This window comes from Poecilia formosa, unplaced genomic scaffold, assembly GCF_000485575.1.
Source record: "Poecilia formosa unplaced genomic scaffold, Poecilia_formosa-5.1.2 Scaffold130, whole genome shotgun sequence".
Classification (NCBI taxonomy): Eukaryota; Metazoa; Chordata; class Actinopteri; order Cyprinodontiformes; family Poeciliidae; genus Poecilia; species Poecilia formosa.
Genome location: NW_006800069.1, coordinates 1159151 through 1183881, shown reverse-complemented (window position 1 = coordinate 1183881; position 24731 = coordinate 1159151). Strand labels below are relative to the sequence as shown.

The following is a 24731-nucleotide window of genomic DNA, read 5'->3' as shown; positions in this document are numbered from 1 at the left end:
TAATAGTCTGGACCTGTGCCTAATACGCCTGCAAAATGCATGGCTGTAGGTAGGAAACAAAGTAAAATGCTGTGCGGTTTGACGCTTTCACCGTTTTACTGATATTCACTGTTTATATGTAATGAGCTTTTCAAAACAAATGGAAATCATTATTTCTGACCAACAACCAGCAATTAAACCTTTGCTTATATAAGGTGCATGTCCCACAGTAACTTTTCATCTGTGCGACATAAGATGGACATATTTTCCCATATCGAAAACTGTTGATTCATTCTGACTCTGGTATGCTTGAACTTATCAAGTCACATTTTTACCTGGCACACCTTCTTAAAAAACAGGCTCTTAGTTTTTCCAGGAAGCATTTCAAAATTGCTCTCCCAGTAAGTTAAATGTAGTCAAGCAGGTCTTATACTTACAGTCTTGTGAAAAGTTAAAGAGAAACCATTACATATTCTCCTGGTTACGAAGAAATGCTCACTTCTTCACATTTATTTTGGATTGGCTTGGCTTAATTGAAATTCTCCTGAGACGTATTAAAATCCCTTGCCAGACTCATAAACTGCTTTTGTCAAACTGGACACCAAACTGTTCGCTGAGCCTTTCAACTCTGAAATATCGGGTTGGCACAAAAAAATAATTGAACCCAACAGAAATATATAGTTTTGAATGACTTTAATCACAGTTTATCACTAATCACCGATTGTTTTTCACATTTAATAAAATAACGGTATGATTGGTTGCTAGAAGTCCCAAACCTGTTGTCAAACACTTAATTGGCATTTATAGTTGGGTAAATAAAATCAACACAATGTAAAGGACAGAAAAAAGAAAAAAAATCTTTCAATTTTGAGAGGTCTGTTAAACTAATTACCAGATAAACTTTACACCCTTCCTTTGCTTTGTAGAAATCTTAATTTGTGAAATAAAACTAAATCAGTCGAACAATATCAACATTTTGATTCTAATGTAGAGAGTTGGTTATGAACTAGAGTGCAGCATGAGTGAAAGTTATGAGTTAGTTTCCAGCACCACCAACAAACAGATGGAGAAACAGAACAAGAGCAGAGAGAGGGAAGACGCGAGTGATGGGAATCAGAGTTTCACCACTGCCAAATATGCTGCCATCAGTGGTAGTGTAAGGGTACCAAGTGGAAATGTTATGGTACCAAGTGGGATAGGGTGTGGGAGATGGTGGTGGAGGACAGGTGTAGTTAAAGTCGCTGTCATTGCCTGGGGAGGTGTAGGTAACAAAGCCTGGCTTCATGCCAGTGACTCTGTCGGTGATCCATTTATGGTACTGGGACACACGGGTGTAGACAGAAGGTCGGCCCAGGTAGTTATCATAAACATAACTCACAATCCCACTCTGGACCCAGATGGAGTCTTTCTTGGTCACTAGAGCTGCGCCTCCATCTCCCTGTGGAAGAATTTTACAACATGTTTAACAGTGTTTTTCAATCTGGTCCAATAGAGACAGGCAGTTTAAAAAACCCAAAAACACTGCTACTATATTACAATCAACAAAGTGAGACAGAACACACATCTCATTAAATTGCCTGAGATAAGAACTGACTAAATTGAATGAAATCTGCTGTGTCACTTGGAAAATATTCTATTTTTTATATATATTTCTTAAATCAGTCACTGTTGTGATAGTACAGTATGAGACATGGCACACTGTAAGATGCTGTTTTAACAAATATTTAAAAGAAATAAAGTTGCTACTGCAGATTTAAAACCTCAAAAATATAAAATCAAAAAATTAAAGAACAAAAAAGGGTAATTACATAATATGCATTCTTTGAGCCATTTTCACTCCCAGCACACATCATGTTGTCTGTTATTGAACGACCATAGTAGTAGTAGTAGTAGTAGTAGTAGTAGGTGCGGTACAAGCAGCTGCATTTAGTGTTTCCAAATACTGATACATCAACCTCCTGGAGAGTGTTGGGATAGTAGTATCCTAAAGAAAAAAGTTTTAAGGGTTATTTCGCTTTGAAGAATTCAACAATGGTATTGCACAGAAAGCTGACGTAAAGAAACAAAACTGTAGAAATTACCAAAGTTGCTGAAACCAGTAACCCAGCTGCTGGTCCCATCATAGAAAGTGCTGTTTTCTGCAGCCAAACACACCGGTCGGATGTAGTCAGTGAAGTTGACAGGAGCAGACAGCTTCACAAGGCAGATGTCGTTTTCTTTGTTGTAGGTGTAGTCTTGATGGCAGACAAAATGGTCAACTCTCCGAGTCACTTCACCAAGTCCAGACAGGTTGGTGGCACCAAAGTGCAAAACTGCACCACTAAGGTAATAGCTTAAAGAAGAGAGAGAAAGTGTTTGAACATAGTCACTGGGTATCACTATAGGTAGATCCTTGTCTGCCTTTCTTGCTTTCAATTCAGTAATAAAGGTGTAGACCTGGCATCCTTTATCCAGTTGCTGAACTGACATGACTGCTGCTCTTCAATGAGTTTGTTGCAGGTGAAATCTCAGTTTTGAGTTGACTAGATTAATTTTATTGATAAACCCCTTTATCTCAAATTGAAATCTCCAAGGGCTCATTCACACGCTGATGATGGCAAACTATTGGATTTTAGCTACAGTTGCCATGGCTCCGGCTGACAGAAGCGCGAGGCTGCATGTTTTACGCCATTGGTCTCACCAACACAGACATGGGAAGTAAGGTTATGTTGCCCAGGGACACAAACGATGAGGGCAGGGCAACCGGGAATCGAAAAGTCTTTGAAAGTTAACTCTAAGAAACAATAACGTGAAGTACAACTGAATTATTAAAAAAGAATGCAATACATTAAGAGATTTCATTTGTTGGTTCCTACAGTCTTTTGTTCATAATCACAAGCAAAAATACCAAACCATGGCTTCCTACCTTGTTGAGCATTGAGCAGCTGTCAGCACCCACTCGTCGGTGATCAGAGATCCTTGACAAAAGGTGTTGTAGCCATTTGAGGTTAAAGCCACATGCCAGGGCCAACTTCCTGGAGACGCATCTTGCCCTCCGATGATCCTGCTGTTGATGGGAGTCCTGGCACAGGCTTTACAACAATCACAAAACGGGAACAAACGTTAATGTTGCAACCAGTTTTCAGTACTTTGGTCAGTTAAAATGTTATTTTTCTACTCCCCCACAATACACAGGCAAATCTTTGTCAAAACTGTGCTACTTGAAATGCTAAATATAAAAAAACCTGAAAAATGAATGTTAGCCAGTTGCTTGGTCAATGATGTTTAACAAAAGTGACTCAAGCTAATTAATGTACAATGTTTCATTCATGCATGTTTGTCATATTACAAGCATCAATTTCAGTGCATTTTATTGGAACCAACACAAATAACATCATAGTGGCCTCATTTTATTTTGCACTACTTCGCATTGGACTATCAACAACATACATTCAAGTTTATGGTTCCAACGTCACATTCAAAGGGTCTGGATACTTTTGTAAGGCATTCTAAGTGATGCACTATTTTTCCCACCCAAAAAACTATGAGCAAAGAGTAACAATCATTTTACAGGTAAAAAAACTAAAGTATTATAGGTTTTTCTCCCCTGCTGTTAACAGAAAGCTAGAAAAGGAGTGTTTGATACTTACCGGGTTGAGAGTCACCTCCTGCAATTTACACACACACACATGCACACACATAAATATATGAAACAAACAAGTTAGCTGAGATTTTTTTTCCTCACATTTCTGTCAGATGCACATCAATGCAATCATCAGATCTTATCCCCTCACTACAGTCATGTGTTTTACATCATTGATGTTGAAAGAGTCTAGTTTCAAATAGTGCAAGATGACTATTTTTGTCACTATCATATATGAAGCCAATAATAAACAATATAAAATTTACAAAAGTAAGAAATAAACTGTATTAAATGAGGCAAATGTTTGTATTTCATCGGTAGTTCAGTTTATCCACAAGTTGACATGATGGTCTTTTAAGATTAGCCGATTGACCAAGATTGACTGAACATGAAAACAATTAGAGAAGCGATCATCCAAACCCCCTGTCCTTTTCCATCTTGTGCCTGTAAAGCAACCATATAATCCAAATCTACTGAATCAATGACTATCAGATTTTCTTCAGGTAGTTAAAGTATTAAGTATTTCTGTGAATTACCTCTATCTCACAGATAATTTAACTGTAGACTGTTTCAGGATATTTCTACTTATACTCAGTATCAATGAGCGATTGATATTGAGTTTTTCTCTGAACTAGTTTTGGCAGCTCAGAGAAAAACTACATTTTATTGCGGATTTTGAGTTTAATTACTGTCAACTATGGCTGATAAAGTGGGTGAAAAATCCTCAAGTCAGTTGTTAAAGGACATATGGCCAGGTGTAGGTGGATTTGCATTCTCATGAAAATGCATCATTTAAAACGAATACTGCAAAAGTGTAAAATAATAAAGTAGTTAAGTGAGCAGCATGTGCTCCAGTGGTTCATGGAGGTGGATTCTGTAGCAAATTGGAAACAGAACTTTAAGTCTTATGGCTAAAAAATTAATGAATAAAAAAAAAAGACAATTGGATTTATATTTTACATAGATCTATTCAGTCCCATATAGAATAAAGGAAGAGTAACTAATATTTTCTAGGTTTCCAATATGCTGAAACCTAGAAAATGGTTTAAGGGGTTTTCTTCAAATATTGGTGAACTGCAAGCAAAAGACTGGTTTGGTGATTAAAGGCACTGTGCCATTAATCACAATGCCTTTGCCACTTCAGGTTTGTGAGGTGGTAAGGTGTGTGTGGTTCTGTTGTGTAAGGGTGTGTGGCCGGCCGTGGAGGTAAGGTTGTTGGGTGGAGGAGCATGGAGCGGGCCTGGTTGTATGTCTGGTTCCAGGCCTTTCCTAGGAAAGGCATTTTACCATTTCTAGGAAAAGGAAAAACTGTTTTTCCTTTTGTAGTACCTACATTAAAAACATTAATAATAATTAAAAAACATCAATAATATTGATTAAAAAAATATATAAATAATAAATCAAAAATACCAAGAACACATTTGATTTTCGCTAATTTATTAATATAACTCAAAATTTGTCAAGAGATTTTTTTTTAAAAATATAACTGTTGCTGAATGTATTGTTTCCAATATGTTGGAACCTGAACAATAAATGTTATCCCTAAATGTTAATCTTGTGAAACAGCAGTGACTGATTCAGTGATTATAGGCAGTTTGCATATCAGTATTTAAGTTAAATATTTTTTTCTCACCCTTGAAGAAGAGCGCGATCATCACAGTGATGCCCCATGCAAACCCTTGAAGAGCCATTGTCACCAGTATCTCTTTTCTCTGGTTTTCAGCATTAAATACTAGAATTTTTTTGTTTAGCTCCACCCAAAGTGACATGATGTCTAATAAGCTACACCCATCACAAATTATCTCTCTCTGATCTGCATTGGCTTGGATCTGAAAACAAAACAAAACAAAAAAAAAAAACAAAGAATGAATCCAAACTTGTCTGTTGGGAATGACTTTGCATACATTTTGTGCAAGTGAGGTTATGTTATGGTGCTCAAGTCAAACAAGCTGGACAAGCTTATTTATGCATCATAGCTTCCTCTGTCTTAACAGATCATCCAAATAACCAGTTTAGTTCACGTTGCCATCCAGCTACTAATAATCCAAAACACTGGGAAGCAGTTTTACGTCATAGTTAATTTGTGTGGACCAAGAGGGCCAAGTGAAAAAAAAGCTATATTTTTCTGTTAGTACTAGAGCAGTTATGAATTGCAAACACTTCTGAGTTTAATCCAGCTAAAAGGAAGCACAAATAGTCGCGTGTATTAAACGTCACAAAGGTCACAAGCAAAATTCAACTTTCAAATGTTTGTTTTACGACGAACAGCATTGAAATGCAAATAAATTTAAAATGCCAAATTAGAATTTTCAAACATTTCTCAATCTCATGTCAAGTCATAAAACTGAAAGTTCTCACAACAGAGCCTGGTGAGATGAGGCCTAAGAATGTAGAAAGAAAAAGAGCTGGTTCACTTCACTGTTTTAAAAATGTGATGTGGTCAACATTGCTAAATTTACAGATTACCAGTTCAAATGCATATGTAAAATGTGAGGTGATGGAGTAATGAACTTTGCCTTATGAGTTAATTTCTGTTGCACCATTAGAGGCAGTAAGGGCTGTTGCTGGCAGTTGACACATGCCCATTGCTACTCCCATTTCTTGAATTGACCTTTGCCAGAATAGGAAGCCAGGCCCTGATGAATTTCCTCCAGGCTGTGTTGTTGGACCACTTTCTGTTTATATTTCCATCCCTAGCTGAAAAACTTTAGCATTATGGCATCTTTTACCTACAGTGGCTTGCAAAAGTATTCACACCCCTTTAACTTTTCCATGTTTTGTCAAATTACAACCATAAACAAATATATTTTATTGAAATTTTGTGTGTAAGATCAACGCAATTGTATACAGTTGTGAGGTAGAAAAAGACATGATTTTTTTTTTACCAATAAAAAACTGAAAAGTGTGGTGTGAAAAGTATTCAGCCTCTGAGTCAGTACTTCGTAGAACCACTTTTTTGCTGAAGTTCCAGCTTTCTTTTCTTTTACAGTTTATCTCTACCAGCAAAAACTTTGTCTAGTGCAGAGGTTCCCAAACTGTGGGGCGCGCCCCCTAGGGGGGGCGCCGTGTCATTGCAGGGGNAAAAATTAATGAATAAAAAAAAAAGACAATTGGATTTATATTTGACATAGATCTATTCAGTCCCATATAGAATAAAGGAAGAGTAACTAATATTTTCTAGGTTTCCAATATGCTGAAACCTAGAAAATGGTTTAAGGGGTTTTCTTCAAATATTGGTGAACTGCAAGCAAAAGACTGGTTTGGTGATTAAAGGCACTGTGCCATTAATCACAATGCCTTTGCCACTTCAGGTTTGTGAGGTGGTAAGGTGTGTGTGGTTCTGTTGTGTAAGGGTGTGTGGCCGGCCGTGGAGGTAAGGTTGTTGGGTGGAGGAGCATGGAGCGGGCCTGGTTGTATGTCTGGTTCCAGGCCTTTCCTAGGAAAGGCATTTTACCATTTCTAGGAAAAGGAAAAACTGTTTTTCCTTTTGTAGTACCTACATTAAAAACATTAATAATAATTAAAAAACATCAATAATATTGATTAAAAAAATATATAAATAATAAATCAAAAATACCAAGAACACATTTGATTTTCGCTAATTTATTAATATAACTCAAAATTTGTCAAGAGATTTTTTTTTAAAAATATAACTGTTGCTGAATGTATTGTTTCCAATATGTTGGAACCTGAACAATAAATGTTATCCCTAAATGTTAATCTTGTGAAACAGCAGTGACTGATTCAGTGATTATAAGCAGTTTGCATATGCTCTTTATCAGTATTTAAGTTAAATATTTTTTTCTCACCCTTGAAGAAGAGCGTGATCATCACAGTGATGCCCCATGCAAACCCTTGAAGAGCCATTGTCACCAGTATCTCTTGTCTCTGGTTTTCAGCATTAAATACTAGAATTTTTTTATTTAGGTCCACCCAAAGTGACATGATGTCTAATAAGCTACACCCATCACAAATTATCTCTCTCTGATCTGCATTGGCTTGGATCTGAAAAAACAAAAAAAACAAAACAAAAAGAATGAATCCAAACTTGTCTGTTGGGAATGACTGCATACATTTTGTGCAAGTGAGGTTATGTTATGGTGTACAAGTCAAACAAGCTGGACAAGCTTATTTATGCATCATAGCTTCCTCTGTCTTAACAGATCATCCAAATAACCAGTTTAGTTCACGTTGCCATCCAGCTACTAATAATCCAAAACACTGGGAAGCAATTTTACTTCATAGTTAATTTGTGTGGACCAAGAGGGCCAAGTGAAAAAAAAGCTATATTTTTCTGTTAGTACTAGAGCAGTTATGAATTGCAAACACTTCTGAGTTTAATCCAGCTAAAAGGAAGCACAAATAGTCGCGTGTATTAAACGTCACAAAGGTCACAAGCAAAATTCAACTTTCAAATGTTTGTTTTACGACGAACAGCATTGAAATGCGAACAAATTTAAAATACCAAATTAGAATTTTCAAACATTTCTCAATCTCATGTCAAGTCATAAAACTGAAAGTTCTCACAACAGAGCCTGGTGAGATGAGGCCTAAGAATGTAGAAAGAAAAAGAGCTGGTTCACTTCACTGTTTTACAAATGTGATGTGGTCAACATTGCTAAATTTACAGATTACCAGTTCAAATGCATATGTAAAATGTGAGGTGATGGAGTAATGAACTTTGCCTTATGAGTTAATTTCTGTTGCACCATTAGAGGCAGTAAGGGCTGTTGCTGGCAGTTGACACATGCCCATTGCTACTCCCATTTCTTGAATTGACCTTTGCCAGAATAGGAAGCCAGGCACTGATGAATTTCCTCCAGGCTGTGTTGTTGGACCACTTTCTGTTTATATTTCCATCCCTAGCTGAAAAACTTTAGCATTATGGCATCTTTTACCTACAGTGGCTTGCAAAAGTATTCACACCCCTTTAACTTTTCCATGTTTTGTCAAATTACAACCATAAACAAATATATTTTATTGAAATTTTGTGTGTAAGATCAACGCAATTGTATACAGTTGTGAGGTAGAAAAAGACATGATTTTTTTTTTTTACCAATAAAAAACTGAAAAGTGTGGTGTGAAAAGTATTCAGCCTCTGAGTCAGTACTTCGTAGAACCACCTTTTTGCTGAAGTTCCAGCTTTCTTTTACAGTTTATCTCTACCAGATAAACTTTGTCTAGTGAATGAAGTTTTTGCCTTTCATCTTTGCGAAATGGCTTCAGCTCGGTCAAATTAGATGGAGAGCGTTCATGAACAGCTGTTTACACATTTGGCCACAAATTCTTGATTGGGTTTATGTCTGGACTTTGACTGGGCCATTTTATCACATTATTTTGTTTTTTTCCATTCTTTTGTTGTCGTGGTTTTTTTTTTTTTGGTGTTGTTGTGGTGCTTGAAGATGTGGTTCTGTTTCGTGTCTTTTCTTTTCTCCAATGGGTTTTGTTTTCTTTTTGTTTTGTCTTTGGCTCCATGCATCTTTTTGTCAACTCTGACCAGCTTCCCTGTGTCTGCTGAAGAGAAAAATTCCCAGAGCATGATGCTACAACCACCTTTTTTATTTTTTTACAGAAGGGATGGTGTATTTAGTGATGTGCTGTTAGTTCTCTCCCTCACATAGTGTTTTGCATTTTTAGCCAAAAAATTCTACTTTGTGGCTATTTGTATGTCCAACATGGCATCTGGCAAACTGCAAACAGGAGTTCTTATGATTTTCCTTAATGGTTTTCTTCTTTCCGCTTTTTCATATAGACCATGTTTGTGCAGTGAATGACTAATAGTTGTCCTGTGGACAGATTTGCCCACCTGAGCTGAGGATCTCTGTGTTTGGTCCAGAGTCACAATGAGTCTCTTGGCTGATTAATGATCTCCTTGTTCGGCCTGGAAGTTGAGGTGGATGTCTTTGTCTTGGTAGCTTAACAGTAGTGCTGCACTCTTTCCATTTTCGGATGATTGCTTGAACAGTGCTCTGTGAGATGTTCAAAACTTATGAAATCTTTTTATAGCCTAAGCCTGCTTTAAACTTCTCAACTTTCTCCCTATGCTTCAACTTTTCAGGTCACATTTTTTCCTGACACACCTTCTTAAAAAAAACAAGTCATCTTAGTTTTTTCCAGGAGGCATTTCAAAATTACCATTAATTTAAAGGTAGTCGAGCAGGTCTTATACTTACAGTCACAGTTCACTATAGTCATCAAGATATCCTCTCTTCTTGACATTTATTTTGGAATGGCTGAATTAAAATTCTCCTGAGACGTATTAAAGTCCCTCACCAGACTCATAAACTAATGCGTCTTTGTCAAACTGGACACCAAACTGTTTGCCGACCCTTCCAACACTGAAGCATCATGAGGTTGACTCAAAAAAGATTGAACCATCAGGAAAGTACAGTCTTAAATGGTTTTAATCAGTTTATTTATGACAAATCAACATTTGCTTTCATACTTAATACAATTCGAGTGATTGGTAAAAATTCCAAAATTATGTTAATCACTCGAGATTTAATTGACATTTGCCATTCGGGTAAATATAACTGACACAATGTAAAGGGAAGGAAAAAAGTAAATATTTTTCAATTTTATGAGTGGACTGTTAAATTATCAGATAAACTTATTACACCCTTCCTTTGCTTTGTAGAAATCTTAATTTGTGAAATAAAACCAAATCAGACAATATCAACATTTTGATCCTAATGTAGAGAGTTGGTTATGAACTAGAGTGCAGCATGAGTGAAAGTTATGAGTTAGTTTCCAGCACCACCAACAAACAGATGGAGAAACAGAACAAGAGCAGAGAGAGGGAAGACGCGAGCGATGGGAATCAGAGTTTCAACACTGCAAAATACGCTGTCGTCGTCAGTGGTAGGGCGCTGAGTGGTAAAGTCGGGGCGCTGAGTGGTAAAGTCGGGGCGCTGAGTGGTAAAGTCGGGGCGCTGAGTGGTAAAGTCGGGGCGCTGAGTGGTAAAGTCGGGGCACTGAGTGGTAAAGTCGGGGCGCTGAGTGGTACTTGGCGGTGGAGGACAGGTGTAGTTCAAGTCGCTGTCAATGCCTGGGGAGGTGTAGGTAACAAAGCCTGGCTCCATGCCAGTGACTCTGTCGGTGATCCATTTATGGTACTGGGACACACGAGTATAGATGGAAGGTAGAACCTGCTGGTTATCAGTATAACTCAGAATCCCACTCTGGACCCAGATGGAGTCTTTCTTGGTTACTAGAGCTGCACCTTCGTCTCCCTGTGGAAAAATTTTACATGTTTGTTAAAACTTTTTTTTTTTCAAGCTGGTCTGAAAAAAAAAAGTCGGAGGCCTTTTAAAAAAAACAAACACACTATTACTATATTATAATCAACAAAGTGAGGCAGAATGCACATCTCATTAAATTGCTTGAGATAAGAACTGACTAAATTGAATTAAAGCTGCTGTGTGTAACTTTTATAAAAGAGAAACCCAACTCCTCTGCCTCCTCCCTGTGCTACTGTTATCTACAGAAATGAAATCAGGAGAAGGATTGTTGTAGCGCTATCAATCAATGCTCATATTTGCGCTGCTCAATGTGCTGGACAAACACTAAACAGTTTATCTGCTGTGATCAGTGGCTATGCTAACCAGCCTTAGCATTTGTGGCAGGCTCTCCTGATAAACTGTAGCGCAGCAGAGAGTAATTGTGAGGGAGTGAACTCTACGCATGATTGACCCTCCTTCTGAGTTTGATTGGTTGTTTCTGACCGAGTCATGACTATCTGTCTCATAGCATACTGTTACAAAATAGTTACAGTTTCACCAAATATCTAGAAAAGTTACTTAAAACTTCTTTAATGCAGATTTAACTTCATAAAGTTCAATTTAGCTCAAAACATAAAACCAAAAAATAAGAACAAAAAAGGTAATTACATTAAGCTTATTCTTTGAAACAATTTCACTTCCAACACACATCACGTCCTCTGTTATTGGATAGGTATAGTCGATGTTTTTGTGGATGCAGTTGCATTTTGTGTTCCCAAGTACTGATGGATTGATTTCCCGGATAGACCGGGAAGTCAACGTTTCTGAAGAAAAAACAGTTTTAAGGGTTATTTCTCTTTGAAGAATTCAACAATGGTTTTGTACAGAAAGCTGATGTAAAACAAAAACTGTAGAAATTACCTACACTAATGGCCCAGCTCCTGGTTCCATTGTAAAAAGTGCTGTTTTCTGCAGCCAAACACACCGGTCGGATGTAGTTTGTGAAGTTGACTGGAGCCGACAGCTTCACAAGGCAGATGTCGTTTTCATTGTAGAAGGTGTAGTTTTCGTAACAGACAAAATTGGCTATTCTCCGTGTCACGGTACCATAACCAGACTGGATGGTGGCACCGAAGTACAAAGTGACGTCACCAGAAAGGAAGTATCTTAAAGAAGGGAGAAGAAAGTGTTTCAATATGATTGTCACTGAGTATCAATATAGGTAGATCTTTATTTCTTTCTTGCTTTCAATTCAATAATAAAGATTTGTAGAACTGGGATCCTTGATCCAGTTGCTGAACTGACATGATGGCTTCACATCACTGAGCTTACTGCAGTTGACTACCGTAAATTCTGGACTATAAGCCGCTACTTTTTTCCCCACACTTTCAACACTGCGGCCTATACAAAGGTGAGGCTGATGCATGTTTTCTTTTTTGTTTTCCCCCACACTGCCAAAAACATTTAGCCTCATAACAATACACCAGTGTTTCCCAACCCTGGTCCTCGAGGCACACTGTCCTACATCTTTTAGATGTTTCCCTGATATGCCTAAATCAGGGATATTAAATCCCTGTTAATCATCAATTAACAGTCAATTGATGACTGTTAATCAGTCATCAATTGAAATCAACTGGACTGAAGCAAGAAAATACCTAAAGCATGCAGGGCAGTGTGCCTGGAGGACCAGGGTTGGGAAACACTGAAATAGACCAATGAAATTGAGGGGTAGTTTAGAGATCTAATGAAATTGTGCAATAAATTAAGAACAATTTCACAAATCAATGACCGGTATAGTAAATCTCTTTTTTTCGCTCTCATCAACATGGAAAACACTCAATGAAAATATTATGCAGCTTTTATGTTAAAGGCGATCATTTTAGGCAGTTCAAGGACATAAACTTGGGATAAACGAATCGATGGTGAGACAAAGACGCCAGCATGAAGAACTGAGTCAAAGCAAAAAGATGATGAAAGCTTTCAGAAGTAACCATAACAGATGGCCCGAACTTGAAAACTTTCTTTAAGACTGGCTTAAGACACAGACAGAAAGTGGCTGCAGTGTTTCTACCGTGCAGATCAGACTGAAGGCTAAAGTAATCACCACCGAAGTGAGAATCGAAGATTTGAGGTGGGCCATTGTGGTTTTTTAGATTTATGAGACATAGAGGCCTGTCTATCAAGGCATGCATGGCTTTGCGTCAACAGCTCCTTCCCGACTACGAGGAAAAACTTGCCAACTTCCACATGTTCACTCAAACCAAGATGGTGTAGAATCCCATCAGGCCATAAATCATAAATATGGAAGAAGAACTTTTGATGTTTGACCTGCTTCTCATTGGGACTGTTAATAACGACAATGAAGATCCCAGAGATGTTGGAATGTTTGTGCACTGTTCAGTAAAAAAGTATAAGCAACGTAACTTGTTACTGATACATAAACGGTTACTTTTTAATGTATATTTTAAGGAAGCCGTGTTACAGGCACTGTTCGAAAGAAAGCATTTGTAATATGTATGTTTTATACGAATTAAATTAAAAGTTAAAATTTTTAATATCTTTCCGTGTAAATATGTCATATTACAATGTGGGTCACCTGCAATTTACCATCTTACTAATCTGGTGCGGCCTGTACAAATACAAAATTTATTTTCTTTCTAAAATTGGAGCATCCGACTTTTAATCAGGGGTGTTGTGTAGTCTGGAATTTACGGTAGATTAAATAACTCAACTCTAAGAAACCTATGAAGTGCAACTCATTAGTTGGTTACTGCCGGTGTTTTGTTCATAATCACAAACAAAATGCCAAACCATAGCTTCTTACGTTTTGCATCGAGCAGCTGTCAGCACCCACTGGTCGGTGATCAGAGATCCCTGACAAAAGAGGTAGCCGAATGAGGTAAAAATGACACTCCAGGGCCAATTTCCTGGAGACGCATCTTGCCCTCCGATGATCCCGCTGTTGTTGGTAGGGATGGCACAGGCTTTACAACAAAAACAAAACACAAAGGGTAGCGGCACTGATAGTTTTCACTTCTTCGTTTTTTGTTTTTAAAACAGTGGGTCGGTCAGAACATACAGGCAAATCTTTGTTAAAGGGGCAGCATTATGCCTTTTCCAGACACATGGTGCCATTTTATGGCACAATCAAGCAACAGTTATTAAAGTGCTACCTACGTCAACTATAACTTAGAAATTTGACTTCATAATTTAACTCCTTGACATTAGGCTTTTGTCTCTAAAAACTCCTGCTCTCTCTGAAACTCTACCTTCTGGAAGACATAACGCTGCTCCTTTATTAACCCTTTAACAACGTTTTATCAGGGAAACGGGGAATTAACACAAATGAGTTTTTTTCCCCTTCCTTTCTTCTATGTTACTATTACCACTATTGGCAAATTGTTGATAACATATCATTATTTTTTCTCTTTTTAAACATTTTACTTATTGTTACATAACACAGATTAAGAAGAATCTATAGGGGTACATTGGCAAGGAGTTACTAATTATTCTGATGCTATATGTCCATTTGTTATTTACTATTGTCATTATTACTATTGCTGTCATCCATAGATTTTCTTATGAGAGTGAGTTTGTAACCATTTTGCCGATGTAATATAGTTTTTGTTGGTTCTGTAGCACAGTATATTGAACAGGCACATGGATATTATAACTTGGTTTTAATTACAAACTTTTGATAATTACAGAGCCAGTAAGTGATATATTTCATTAAATTGAGATGAGGGGTAGTATTAAATGAGTGTTAACTTCTTCATACTCCTTTTCAAACAGAAAAGTAGTGGTAAACTAATTTTGTTCTTGGTTATGTATGCAGATGTTTCCTCTGTCCTACTGATTGCTTGTTTTTAAAAACCTGTTTGAAATAAATGTTATCAAGTCAGCGTTTCACTGAGAAGCAGCTATTATAGCAAGTTGAGCTGATGTGCAGTTCCAGCAGATGTTTGCTAATTGTGGCTGGCTAGTCTGAAGAAGCAGAGTCGGGGAGTCACAGGGAAGGGAGGCTCTACGTTGGAAGATTAGAAATTGCAGCTCGGAGGAGGAGCTTTGTTCTCGAAGGCGGAGCTAGATCCACCCAGGCGTTTTGCGGAGCTGAGTGGTTCCCAAGACAGATTAAGGGATCTCAAATATTACAAAGCAACACTCCAGGAATGATTTTGATGAGGGAATGACATAACATGACGTAAAGCTCAAAAAGTTGATTATACGTAACACTGCCCCTTTAACAATGTGTTGCTTGAAATATTTAATACAACTATAAAAAACTGAAAATTAAATTTAGTCCATATATATTGTAACTTAATGATATTTAACAAAACTGACTCTACTGTGCCTTAGACATGCCTGTTCTTGTGATATTACAAACATCAATTTCAGTTCATTTTAAAAGGATTTTATGGGTTAGATCAACACAATACACTATGATTAAAATTTAATTTGCCACTACTCTGCGATGGTGTATCATATTGAACACCAAGAACCTACCTTCAGGTTTGTTTGTAGCATCACGTTCAAAGGGTCTGAATACTTTGGTGGTGAAATTAGTGTATCACTAATTTCACCACCTCAAAAATCTTACAAATCAACATGTGATCATTTTCACCATTTTACAGGTAAAAAAATCCCCAAAAGTGCAATAATTTTTTATTTATTTTCTTTTCCTCTTAAAAATTAGAAAAGGAGTGTTGGATACTTACCGGGTTGTGAGTCACCTCCTTTTTTTTTTTTTTTTTTTCCTGTTAAAAATTAGAAAAGGAGTGTTGGATACTTACCGGGTTGTGAGTCACCTCCTGAAATTTACAAACACAAACACATGCCAAACAAGTTAGGTGAAAGTGTTTTCTCACTTTGTCAGAGATGTCAAATCCATCATCAGATCTTATCCCCTCACTACAGTCATGTGTTTACATCATTAATATTAAGAGACTGATTTTGTGTCACTGTCTTGTATGAAGCCAACCATCAACAATATAAAAGTGGCAAAAACAAACTATATTAAACAAGACAATTGTCTGCATATCATTGGTAGTTCAGTAGTTTATTCACAAGTTTGTATGACAGTCTTTTGAGATCAGCTGTACAGACTTGAATAAACATGGAATAATTTAGTAGATTCAACCAAAACCACTGAACATTTCCCTAGCTCTTAGTTTTGCTAAATCATAATCCTGTTTTCTTTTTCTGTGTCCTTTTCCATGTTGTACCTGTAAACAAGCCATGTCATACTAACGTCTATCAGTTTGTTTCTTCTCGTAAATTATTTCTGTGGATTATAGATATAATCTCACGAATAAATTACTTATAGGCCAGGCGTGTCGAACTCATTTTCATTTTGGGGCATATCAAAAATCTGAATGTTCTTAACGGGCCTGTTGTGCCAGAATGTTTTCATAAAAACCCTTTGAATTAACAATAAATAGCTATTTTAGCATAAAATAAGTGTTTCTTAAAATTAACTATTATTGAACATCTTTTCACTGATCAGTCCATCCAGGATTTTGCGATTGTTTTTGTGGTGCTAATTTATAAATACTTATTTATAAATATGTAGTAATTCGTAATTTATAAATATGTAGTATCATGCACTAATGCATGATACTACATATGACTATTTTTATTGTCGTATCAAGTAAGACTGAGGCAGCAGTCACTTAAACTCAATGTAATTGGTCAATTTTGAAAAACAAAAACAAAAAACAAACAAAAAAAACAACAAAATGACAAAAACTCAGCAAAATCTGAAAAAAAGTGGAGATCTATTGATTTAGTGTGAATTTTGCAGATTTGTGAAAAACTGGAGGGACTTATTAAGGTAATTTGCAGTCTAGAGGGCCACTTGAAAAGCTACAGTGGGGCAGATTTGGCCCCCGGGCCCTGGGTAACGGAGGTGAATTGCAAAGCAAATGACTGATTCAATGCTTATAGATGATGTGCGATGCTTTTTGTTGAGAGTATTTCAATTAAAGAGAAATAAAAGTAATATATTTTTTCTCACCTTTGGAGAAGAGTGCGATTATCACAGTGATCCGTCATGCAAACCCTTGAAGAGCCATTGCCACCACTCCCTCTGTTATCTGGTCTTCAGCATTAAATACTTTTCTTTGTTTAGCTCCACCCAAAGTGACATGATGTCCAATTAACTGCTCTGATCACAAATGAGCTCTCTATGTGGACTGGCTTGGATCTTAAAAGAGCAAGAATGAATCCAAACTTGCCTTTCTGGATCACTTAGTTTGTAATGACGTACCTGAAGCGCTATGCACAGAGTGTTTTTGGAAAGTGAGGTTATGTTGTCATGGCGTACAACTCAAATAAACTAGACAAGGTTGTTTATGAGTCATGGCTTTCTCTGTCTTAATAATATATAACTTCATTAGCCAGGTCAGTTCAGGATGCCACCCACCTAGTAATAATCCAAAACACTGGGAAACCATTTTACTAAATAGTTAATTTGTGTCAACTAAGAGGGCAAATTGAAAAGAAATGCAATAATTTTCTGTTAATGCTAGAGCAGTTATAAATGTTAACCACTTCTGAGGTTAATACAGCTAAAAAGAAGCACAAATGGTCACTAAGATTAAACATCGCAAAGGTCACAAGCAAAATTCAACTGTCTAATGCAGTGTTTCTCATTTCCGGTCCTCCGGCCCCCAGCCCTGCATGTTTCAGGTGTTTCCCTTCTACCACACACTTGGATTTGATTTGTGGGTGATTAACAGGTTTTGCAGTACTTGATGGCTGCCGACAAAGTCATGCAATCATTTAGATCAGCTGTTCTGGAATAGAGGCACATCTAAAACATGCAGAGCAGGGGGGCGCTGAGGACTGGAATTGAGAAGCACTGGTCTAATGTTTGTTTTACAGTGACTGTACAGTGATGAAACACAAGCAAGTTTAAAAGACCAAACTAAAATTTCCAAACATTTTTCAATCTCATGTCAAGAAAGTTCAGTCATAAAACTGAAAATTCTCTCACCATAGCCTGGTAAGAGAAGGCCTCACGATGAAGTTAGAAAATCAACAGGTTTACTTGACTATTACATAAATATTATGGTCATCATTGCTAAATTTACGTTTGCTTTTTCAAATGCATAAAAAAAGATTGAGCTTATGCAGTAATGAACCTCTAACGGTGCTTGACTGTTGCAGGCAGCTGATGGATGCCCATTACTACTCTCCTTTCTTGAAATAAGTCACTGGAGTTCTGTATATATGAAGCAAATATGACTTTCTTTTCAAATACACAGTGGCCCCAACCATACTGCCAAATTAAATAAAATTAATTCTGTCCATTTACCATTTACCCCTCAATAGTTCAAAACAGGACTATTTTGTCATCAATCTTTGTATTAAAAAAAGTCGCAGGTGAATTTCCTCGAGGCTGTGTTGTTGCACCACTTTTATTTTAGTTATGTCAACTTTTTACGCTGCAGACCAATCACTGCAATTTTACCTTTTGCCACATCACTACAGCCTCTTATATTTACCAAGTTTGTGTGTGCATATTCTCAACGGAGTGGAACCGACAGCATTTCCTTCATCATGTTGCAGAAAACACAGTAGTCATTGTTTAGGGAAAGTATAAAGTCATAGATCAACTAGATGATGCAAACTAGGGATCTCGTAATATGAATTTCATATCATGATATGATGTCACGATATATTCTAATGGGTAGCGGTAGGAACATATATCACAATATTGTTATATTTGCAAAAAACTTGCAATAAAAACCCCCCCAAAAATCTCATTGACTGGAATGTATATATTTATAAAAACTCATTTAACACTCTGTGTGTGTGTGTGTGTGTGTGTTTCTTTTTTTGGCTCTTTTGGTAGTTTGATAGTTAATTGACAGGAAAGTGGGTAATGAGAGAAGGGGAAGACGTGCGGCAAAGGTCGCCAGGCCAGGAATCGAACCTGCGACGGCTGCGTCGAGTACTAAGACCTCCATATGTGGGTTGTGCTTAAACCCTGCACCACCACAGCACAACCCGGGTATTTAAACCACACAAATTTTTTACTCGGTGCACGTACCGTTTGCGGTTTCAGAAAGACTGCCTCCCCTCTGTCCAACCATGCCTGGAGCATCGTGCCAAGACGGCAGGAGGGATAGAAACTGTGTCCATTGGACTCGGCGAGCTTTACCCCCTGGCAGATCCTGTGTGCCTTTACGCCTTGTATCCCTACTGTCTGCAGCGCTCCTTCTGAGCATTGCGCTAAGACCATGGTAGGTTAAACACAAACCACTTCCAGATAATTGACGTTTTTTGCACCTGCCTTTTTAACAAGCTCTTCCCTTGTGCTGTTAGCCACGCTGCTTCCCGGTTCCTCTGTCAACAAGCATCACCACGGTTGGCCGGTAGTCTACAGATCTCTATCGTAGGCCGAATTTCTACCGGGTATGCCGTTTATATCGCACATTCCTAATGCAAACTACAAAAACATAGCCAGAAATGAAAAGGCACTTACTGTTTCATATAATTTTGACAAATATAATTTATTATTTAATAAGCCTATTTTCTTAAAATGAAAAATGTTGCTTGTTGATTTCTTCCTGAACATTACCCTGAAAACCTGGAGGCCTTTATTTCCAGTAGCAAATATTCTGGTAAAGTAGCTCTACCGCCGTCTTTTGACAGAAAAAAAGAGCTTTCAGTTCAAACAAATGGATAGCATGTCTTATGTTTAAGTAATCCTCAAGCTGTTTTTTTTTTTTTTTTTTAAACACTGAAATCTGTATGGAGGACTTTGAAACAAGTTTATTTAACCAGAATAAATGTGATATTTTACTGTGTAGTAATAAATTGAGAGATACTTGGAGATAATACATTTAAAATACTTGTATCATTCAAACAGAAATCCAACTCGCTGCATTTAACGTCACTCTGGTTTACTTATAAGGCTAATCTATAAAATAACTGATTTTATGTTTTTTGTTTGAAATATCTACTTTCTCTTTGACATTGGTGAGAGATGTACTCTGTATAATCAGTTTGAGCTTCAGTCTCTTGAATATTACAACCTTTTCTAATCCTGCCCACCCATAAATAGCAAATGTCAGATTTTAAGAGATCCACAGGGGGCGGGGGTAACTCTAATGGTATTTGGTTTTATTTCAAGGTGGCTTTATCAAAGTAAGTAGGACAAGATTGAAATCATTTTAGTATGGATGAATCGGAAGGATATTTGGAGGTGAAAGGAGAGGAAGAGGGTGTGAGGATTACACATGTTGACGCTGAAGGACAAGAAGCTTTTATACTGAAGGTGTGACTGGTTGTTTTCCAAAATGTCATCGTCTTTCAGCCCCACAATTTCATTCATCCCAGAGGGACAATTTGGGTCAGATGGTTAAAACATAAGCACAGGAGGTTTAACTTCATAATTATCATTAAATTTTGCTGAGCTTCAGTTACCTTTTATCCCTCTGTAAACTATTATGACATACAAACAGGAAGTAACAGACAGTTAAAACTAATTTGCAGGGGGAACAAACTGGACACCACGCAGAAAATCTAAAATCTTGGATAATGAATCCAATCAAGATTTGTTCATAGTTATAAATGGTGACCCTCTGATGGAAGGTTGTCACACAGGACCTACAAACGTCTAATGAAACTTATCTATAAATGCGGTATTGGTATTGATCTTAATCTGTCGTAGATTACACATAGTGTGACGACGTGTGTGTTTTTGTATATTAGAGCTGGAAATCTTGTAAATGACACAATATTCCCATTAAAATAAACCACACATACTCCACAATTATTTCTATTTGTAAAATGACAAATCCAAAACAAATATACAATTTGTAGGAAATTTTATGTTCACAAGCATAAACATTTATATAGAATTACCATTTTAGTTCCAAATGATTCCTGCATAATTGTTCTGTTGGACATATTTGGGAGACAAGAACAACAAATCTGAAAAACTTAATATTCAACATAAAGGTTTTAATCTTTACTCAGTTGAAGTTTATCTGACGGGGCTGAAACAGGAACAGTCATTAACTTTCTTTAATGGCCGATAATTTCCAAACTTTCCATCCACCAGAGGTCCTCCTTCCACCCAGCATGCTACCTATTTTTTTTGTTTCTTTTTGATATTAGTTGGTCACCAATCTATATATGAATTAAGGTAATCATACAGGAAACCAAATGCAATGAAAACATGTTTATTTAATTTTTGACACCAAATGTCTGAAAACTAAAATTAATTATAACAGATTAAAAATGGATCAGACTAGAATCAACTTGATATCTGATACGAATGATATTTGATCATTCGTATTACTTGATTGGTAAGATCACAATATTCCTGTACTCCTGTTAGTTCAGATTAACCCCACGTTACTTAGCTACATATTAACAGCACAACTAAAATTAGTTTAGTTGACTCCTCAAAAGAAAAAGAACTCAATTTTAAAACTTGCATTACTTGTTTCCATCAATAAGATACCAGTTTTAGTAGCACATATTTTATACTGCAGTGAAGTATAAAACATAACCTTTTTCCCATCTGTGCATTGCATAATCCCCAGTAAGACATTTACTTCCAAGCACCACCCACAAGAAATTGAAGGAACAGAGCAAGAACAGCAATTCCCACAAAGTGAGTGAAGTGGCTCAGGGTTTCCCCACTGCCAAAAATACTGTCGTCAGTGGTCATACTGGGAGTGGTGGTGTGGGGGGCGGGGGCGGAGGTGGTGGTGGTACAGGTGAAGCTTAGGTCGCTGTCAATGCCTGGCGAGGTGAAGGTAACAAAGCCCGGCTCCATGCCAGTGACCGTGTCATTGATCCAGCTCTGGTACTGGGACACTCGGGTGTAGACACCCGGTTTCATTGGGACAGCACATCCCTCACCAAAGCTCACAATTCCAGCCTGGACCCACTGAGAACTATTCTGGAGTTGAACCATCAACGGTCCACCTGAATCTCCCTGAAGGGGAGAAGAAAGAGATGAAAATAATAATTACTTGTGGATAGTAATTGCAGTTTTATATTACCCTCTCATTGTCAATTTTTTTTATTTTTGACTTATTAGGTTTTTCTAAAGTGTGTCTGCTTTTTCTTTGGTTCTGTTGCGTTACATGTTCTGGAATGCTTCCTGCGTTCAGTTTGGGACTGGACAGCAAAAACAATGCTGCTTTTTTTTGCTGCTTTTTTTTGTTTTATCCTGTGAAATACCTTGATTTTAATTAGGGGTGCAGCCGATTTCCTTAATTTTGGGAGATCAATGATCGGCCAAGATTTCAATGTGTAGCCAGTGTTATCCCCTGATCTACCCCAGCAAATGTCTTAAAACCAACCGCTGTACTCTCCTCTGAGAAGTGTGACTGTTAGCCCCTCCCACCGGGTCATGTTTGCACATTTGCACTTAACAAGAGTCACCCCACTGTTGCCAAATCAACAACTTTCCTGCTATATTTAGTGACATTTCAGACAAAACAAAAATTGGTATCAACAAAATTGGAATCAGCAGGTTGGGCTAATCGGCGAACAGATAGAAAACTGCAATCTGTGCACCCCTAATTTTAATGTCAATTCATAGAACTGACTGTGCAAGAAAATGGCTTTATGCCGGTCAACCAAATGCTGCCAATGTTCATGCCAGTGCTGGTCAATACAAGCCTAGAACAGGGGTGGGCAACTCCTGGCCTGGAGGGCTGGTCTCCTGCAACTTTTAGATGTATCTCTACTTTATCACACCTGGGTCAAATAATTAGGTTATTAGCAGGGCTCTGGAGAACCTGACCGCACTTAGGAGGTGATTCAACTATTTGATTCAAGTGTGTTGGACCAGGGAGACGTCTAAGAGTTGCAGGACACCGGCCCTCGAGGACCAGCATTGCCCACCGCTGTTATAGAAGAATGTTAAATAAGATGATCCTCCATGAGTGGGAACTTTAAGTTGTCATAGCAGAAAGTGTTCAGTACAAAATAAGAGCAACAGAAACTAAAAACAATGGGATAAAACAATAGTGTCGGAAAAACACCATACAAGCTAGCTAGAAATACAAATGTAGCATATAAACGTATATGCCAAAAACCTCCAAGCTTTTGCCTTTACAATTAAAACATTGCATATTCATAAGATCCAGACTACATACTGAAAACAGAGGTTCATACAAAATGAGTCTGTTACTTGTAATTGCAGCCGATTTGTAGACTATCAGGAAGTTTGAAATTACTCTTCTTCCTTGTGTTTTATGCTGAGAATTATTCCACCGAGCTGTTAAAAAAACAAAACAAAAAAACATTGCAGAAATAATGTTGTAGTTACCTGACAAGAGTCCTTTCCTCCCTCTTTAAATCCAGCACACAAGTAGTTATTTGTGTTTAGGTTAGGATTGAAAAGAAGTGCATTCATGAATGTTTCGGAGTAGTAGCACATGCATCTGTTGTTTCCAACTATTGGCACCTGTACTTCCTGCAGAGAGCTGGGATTTAATCCAAGTCCAATACGCCGGGTTTCTAGAAGAGAAAAGTAAAGGTTTTACATAAAATCCATAAGGGGTGTTGTCGGAGACAGTGTCTATTGTGCAACTTACCAGTGACGCCAAAACCAGTGACCCAGCTCGCAAGGCCATCATGGAAAGTGCTGTTCTCTGAGGCCAAGCAGATCGGCTGGATGTAGGGAGTAAAGTCAACGGGAGCCGAAAGCTTCAGAAGACAGATGTCATTCTCAGATGTTAAAGAGTCGTACTCAGGATGGCAGATGATTTCAGAGAGTCTTCGAGTAACTTTAGTCGAGTTGGAAACGCTGTCTGGTTGTACAACACCAAGTTGGACTTTTGTGTAGTTGAGGTCGTCTCTTATGGAAAATCAAAACACGCAAGAATAAGAGTCAGCACAGAAGTTTAGACTGTTCTTTCAGTATCAACAAATGTTGAAAAACATAATGAAAGCCATCTCTGATAAAAGCGACAATATGTAACTTTTATTTTTAAAAATATTTTTTTTACGTATTTGTTGAAACTGTCACTATTGTCACAGACAATCTGTGAAAAAGTCAAGTTCCTCTGCCTGTTACGGTGAGGGGATAAGATCTGATGATGGATTTGACATACGTGTCTGACTGATGGAAAGTGAGAAAACAGTCTCACCTGACTTGTGTGACATGTTTGCGTGTATGTGTGTGTGCAAATTTCAGGAGGTGACTCACAACCCGGTAAGTATCCAACACTCCTTTTCTAATTTTTAACAGGAAAAAAAAAGTGTTTCGCAGATTATCTGCATCATGATGTGGTGATAGTTTTAATAAATATGTAAAAAACAGATTTTGTTTTATAAAAGTTACACGCTGCAGCTTTAATCATTTATTAACCATCTGATTAAAAAAAAAAACCCTCTCACCTTGATATGCAGTGAGCAGCTGTTAGCACCCATTCATTGCTTATCAGCGACCCTCCACAGGAGGAATAACTTGTAGTAAAATATACCTGCCAGGGCCAGTCCCCCAGCTGGGCATCTTGACCTCCAATGATCCGCGACTTGCTTCCAGCTGCTTTGCCACACACTGGGAAAAACCGAGAAAAGACAAAAGGTGAGTCAAGGTGGAGGAAGCGCTCATACATGTCAAACTACGCCTCATCGTTTGACACGGCTCTGTTTTTCTACTGTTGGTTTCATGGTAAACGGGTACAATCAGTTTTTCAATGTTGAACCATTTTTGCGTGGTTTAAAAAAAAATATTTTAATGCTGTTTTGTATTTCTGCTTTTTGTTAAACAATTCTAAGAGAAAGCAAAATGTTAATCAACATAGCAGCGGCCCAACTTCTAAAATTAACTTGATTCTTTTTTTGAGAGAGAGAGAGACAGAGAGAGTGAGAGTGAGAGAGACAGAGAGAGTGAGAGTGAGAGAGACAGAGAGAGTGAGAGTGAGAGAGAC

The 24731-nt window shown here is 37.6% G+C and overlaps 2 protein-coding genes and 1 pseudogene across 2 annotated transcripts in view; all 3 read right to left on the bottom strand.

The window, feature by feature from the left end:
• Nucleotides 1–655: 655 nt before the first annotated feature.
• LOC103144651 (serine protease 27-like) lies at nt 656–5327 on the bottom strand. Its single transcript, XM_007561730.2, has 6 exons — nt 5235–5327; nt 3609–3626; nt 2885–3050; nt 2061–2311; nt 1788–1963; nt 656–1417 (listed from the first exon to the last, which is right to left on the bottom strand). Exons 1-6 carry the CDS (start codon nt 5290–5292, stop codon nt 1016–1018), a joined length of 1071 nt encoding a protein of 356 aa, XP_007561792.1. The 5' UTR covers nt 5293–5327; the 3' UTR covers nt 656–1015.
• LOC103144681 (serine protease 27-like) lies at nt 656–16892 on the bottom strand (annotated as a pseudogene).
• Nucleotides 16893–21133: 4241 nt separating this feature from the next.
• The window catches only part of LOC103144680 (transmembrane protease serine 9-like), a 12741-nt gene continuing 9143 nt past the window's right edge, over nt 21134–24731 (bottom strand). The window contains exons 7-10 of the mRNA XM_016676191.1: nt 24196–24422; nt 23391–23653; nt 23123–23313; nt 21134–21778 (exon numbers count right to left, since the gene is read on the bottom strand). Of these exons, the coding sequence (XP_016531677.1) occupies nt 21389–21778; nt 23123–23313; nt 23391–23653; nt 24196–24422 (1071 nt within the window). The 3' untranslated portion in view covers nt 21134–21388. The remainder of the gene's footprint in view (nt 21779–23122; nt 23314–23390; nt 23654–24195; nt 24423–24731) is intronic.

Coding starts and splice junctions, on each gene's coding strand:
- LOC103144651 (XM_007561730.2), bottom strand. CDS start 5,292: ATGGCTCTTCAAGGGTTTGCATGGGGCATCACTGTGATGATCGCGCTC. Junction 2,312..2,884: donor GCTGCTCAATGCTCAACAAG/GTAGGAAGCCAT, acceptor CTCTTCTTTAAG/CTATTACCTTAGTGGTGCAG. Junction 1,964..2,060: donor TACTGGTTTCAGCAACTTTG/GTAATTTCTACA, acceptor TTTTTTCTTTAG/GATACTACTATCCCAACACT.